The sequence below is a fragment of the Mandrillus leucophaeus genome, unplaced genomic scaffold (genome assembly GCF_000951045.1).
Source record: "Mandrillus leucophaeus isolate KB7577 unplaced genomic scaffold, Mleu.le_1.0 Scaffold195, whole genome shotgun sequence".
NCBI lineage: Eukaryota > Metazoa > Chordata > Mammalia > Primates > Cercopithecidae > Mandrillus > Mandrillus leucophaeus.
Window position 1 is genome coordinate 2326269 of NW_012101976.1, and position 4064 is coordinate 2330332.

Sequence of the window (4064 nt, forward strand, 5' to 3'; positions counted from 1 at the left end):
AATTGCTGGAACCCAGGAGGCAGAGATTGCAGTGAGCTGAGATCGCACCACTGCACTCCAGCCTGGGTGACAGAGCAAGTCTCCGAAAAGTAGTGGGGGTTAGGACTTCACCATCTTTTTAGGGGAGCACAATTTAACCTGGAACAGGAGTTGCAGAGGATGTAGAGATGTATTTTAATACCTCACACTAGCGGGAGAGAGTATAGATGGCAGGTGTAGAAGCTTAGGGTAGGAGTGACCCTATGGGGTGGGAGGTATGTTGGAAGTGAGCCTGGGAGGGATGAGAGAGCCAGGCCAGGAGCAGGGAGCCTTGGAAGGTAGTTGAGTGATGTACAGCTACACAAAGGGGTGAAGGAAGCAGCCTGTGGTGCAGGGGAAACCTGTCTGGGAGGAGCTGCTGCCCTTACCCCCTTGGCTGAAAAGGATCCTCGTAGCTGCTGCCTTTGCTCTGAGAGTTCGCCCCAGCAAGGCCCGCCCCCACCCACTTCCCTGGTGCCCTCGCTGCCCGGAGCCTAACTGTGACTGCTTCTCTGCAGAGCTGGTGGCCCATGAGGACCTGGTGCAGAGCGCCATCTGGAGCCGGGACGGAGCCCTGGTGGGCACGGCATGCAAGGTAAGCAGGCAGGCAGGGAGCCCCGTCTCCTGGGCTGGGACCCCCTGGGCTGGGCCTTCCAGGTTTGTTGTTTAGGGGGCAGCGGAGCACTGAGGTCAGGATGGTTACCTGTGTGCCCTGCCCCCTAGCTGCCCCTCACACCCCCGCTCACCTACATCTGGAAGTTCCTATCTTGCCTGGACCCTTGTCAGATGAGAGCCCATGCTGGTCCCTGGTTTGCGCCCTGACATCCCCACCCTCAGCCAGCCGCCTCTGACCCCATCTGGTCTGTCCTAACCGCCAGCCTTTCCGTGAGACTCTTGTTAGGCAGCGTTTGGCCACAGGTGCTGGGCCACGCCCCAGTTGTTAGGGAGGTGACTTCCGTCAAGGATAGTACAGACAAGAGGATCCGTGACCCGGGCTCTGCAAGAGGGACATGGTGCTTTGAGCTGGTTGGACAGGCCAGGGATACATGGCCTCAGGCAGGGATCTTGGACTAGGACAGGCGGGTGCGGGGCAGGCGGGTGCTGGGTGGTGAGTAAGGGTTGCACCTGTTGCCGTAGGGGTAATGGGAAGGCAATGAAGTGTTTTTTTGGTTTTTTGGTTTTTTTTGAGACAGAGTCTCACTCTGTCGTCCAGGCTGGAGTGCAGTGGCGTGATCTCGGCTCACTGCAAGCTCTGCCTTCCGGGTTCACGCCATTCTCCTGCCTCAGCCTCCCAAGTAGCTGGGACTACAGACGCCTGCCACCTCGCCCGGCTAATTTTTTGTATTTTTAGTAGAGACAGGGTTTCACCGTGGTCTCGATCTCCTGACCTCGTGATCTGCCCGCCTTGGCCTCCCAAAGTGCTTGGATTATAGGCATGAGCCCCTGTGCCCAGTGGCAATGAAGTGTTAAAGGCCAGAGTAGGGCAGGTGGTATAGTGAGGAGAGCAGATTTGCATTAGGAACCGCGTGGACGGTGCGTGGCAGGAGGGGCAGCGTCTACAGGGGGATGTGGGACAGCCTGCAGGGAGGTGACAGCTGTTCTCTGCCGGGGGTGGCGGAGACCTCTGGGAGGAGGAAGCCAAATGTTGGAGAAGGGTTGGGTGGGAGGCATGGTGGTCCTGAGGCAGTAGGAGAGGCCTGTCACTGGGAAGGGGAGTGCTGTGGCAGGGAGGGGGCGCTAGAGGGGCACCTGGTGTGAACGTTCTGGGCAGAGCTGCTCCAGGGTGGCAGTAGCCTCGTTGAGCTGCCAGTGGTACCTGGAGGTGTCAGTGGAGTCTGGCCGGAGGGGCTGTGAGCAGAATCCGGCTGCAGGTGAAAAGGTCCTGTTTGTTTGATATGCTGACCGCATAGTGCTACCCCTAGGAGGGGATGAGGAGAGCCTGCAGGGGAGGAGGTGGGAGGAGGAAAGCCAGGACCGGGCTGGGCCCTGAGATCAGGGCCAAAGGGCTTCCCCAGGGAGGCAGCCGTGGGTACCACCAAGGGTCTCTGAAGACCTGTCGGGGTTGCTGGGAATGAGGGCACCCGTCAGGGCCCTTCTGGAGGTGTGCCGAGCCTGAAGACACATAAAGAATGGCCGAGAGGCCTGGGGATGGAGCCGAACAGGAGCTAGCAGGGCAAGGAGGCCAACCAGACCTGAGCATCCTGCCCCAGGGCTCTGCATACTTGGAAGGACCCTAGTCTAACTTTCTTTTCTGTACTCTGCTTTTGTAGAAGCCCCTCTCCCAGTCTAGATCAGCTTTTCCTTTGTGGTGGTTGTTGAGCAGAGAGTCCCAGACACTGGCCTGAGCTCTGAGGACCAATAAAGTTCTAAGCTCTGGGGAGACCTGAGCTCTGGGGAGACCTGATATGCATGCTCTGGCCTAACCCTGCTAGGGACGGCTTCCCAGGCAGAGTGAGCTCAAGACCAGTCCTTGAGGGATGAGCCCTGGTTGTGAAGGAGGGGACGGGCAGAGGGGATGGCCCGGGCAGTCTCAGCAGGACTCAGGGATGGCTGCCTTGGGACTGTGACATCTCCTTTCTTTGAGAAACTGTCTGCCCCTCTGTCACTGGTGTGGTGGTCCAGGTCCTCCTCCTGGGGGTCCGAGCCCCATTTACCGTCACAGCTGTGCAGGGAAGGACGGTGAGCAACCCCGTGGGCCACTGGCTTGGCCTCTCTTCTGCTTGCTTGCTGGCGTCTTACAGGGAGAGTCAGAGGAGTCCACAGTATGGAGAAGCTCCTGCCGCTTCCCCAGTGGACGTGTTTCCCCCACTAAACCCAGAGCTTAAAGTTGCAGGGACGAGAAGCACACATGTCCCAAGTGGGTCGTGGGAGTGATGCTTAGTGGACCAACTCCCGCTCCTTTCCCTGGTTCCTGGACCTAGGAATTCCACCTGTGGGGATGCAGCATTGCCTCCAAGCCGCACCCGTCAGCACAGTCTAGGGCCAGTGGGTACCTCAGCCCTGGGTCTGCTCTCGCCTCCTTTTGCTGTAAAGCGGGTACATCGGAGTCCTGGTGGGGTATCCTACACTGGAAACCCTGGCAGTATGGAGCCGGGAGTGGGGGGCGGCCTGACTGTAGTAGGGCAGCCGGTGATGCCCATGAGTGTGCAGAGAGCGAGGGCTTGTCCTGAGCTGTGGCTGGAGCTGCTGGATGGGCCCACCCCACAGCAGGAGCGAGCCTGAGCCCTTCTTTGCTGCGGCACCTGGCTGTGGGTTTCCGCACTGTAGCTGCTCATGCCACGGGCTGCCTGATGGGGATGGGGGTGGAGGGGTCATGGGACTTCCCACCAGAGTGTGCCCCCACCCCCGCTCCATCTCCTTCCTGGCGGGGAAGCCTCCGTACCCCTGGTTCCCACTCCTGTCCTGCCGCTGTGTGAGCAGGTCTGCCTCCCGGGACCACCAAAGCCCCCTCCTACTCCCTCTCAGCCTCCTACTCCCTCTCAGCTCCTCCCACTGCGGTGACGGGGCCGGAGGGAGAGAAGGGGCAGGAGGCCGCTAGGGGGCGCGCTCTCCTCACGGATGGCCCATTCCGGCCGGCTGCTCTCCTTATTCCCGGCACAGTTGAGCCCTGGTGAGCGGGGGAGGACGTGGCCTCTGCAGCCCAGTTCCTCTCCAATGCGCCAGAGCAGCCTCAATGCTCACTCTGAACTCTGGTTTGGACCCCACGTTAAGCTCCTGCACCCGGTGGCCCAGCTGCCCTCTTGGAGTGTGTGCTGTGAGTTCCGCCCTTAACCCCAGCACCCAGCCTGCCCAGGGGTGGCGCTGTCCGCATCCTCACAGTTCACAGAACTGGGCGGGTGGCCGGGCGCTGGCTCATGCCTGTAATCCCAGCACTTTGGGAGGACGAGGTGGGAGGATCTTTTGAGCCCAGGAGTTCAAGACCAGCCCGGGCAAGATGGTAAAACTCCATGTCTACAAAAAAAATGCAAAAATTAGCCAGGCATTGGTGGCACACGCCTGTGGTCCCAGGCTGAGGCAGGAGGATTGCTTGAGCCCAGGAGTTTGAG

General features: G+C 60.1%; 1 protein-coding gene across 4 annotated transcripts in view; it reads left to right on the plus strand.

Annotated features, from left to right (window-relative positions):
* Positions 1-4064, plus strand: part of LOC105538594 (mitochondrial import inner membrane translocase subunit TIM16) — an 89207-nt gene that overhangs the window by 8700 nt on the left and 76443 nt on the right. For all 4 annotated transcript variants that reach the window (XM_011978483.1, XM_011978484.1, XM_011978485.1 and 1 more), the window contains one exon: positions 537-613. In XM_011978483.1, the coding sequence (XP_011833873.1) occupies positions 537-613 (77 nt within the window). The remainder of the gene's footprint in view (positions 1-536; positions 614-4064) is intronic.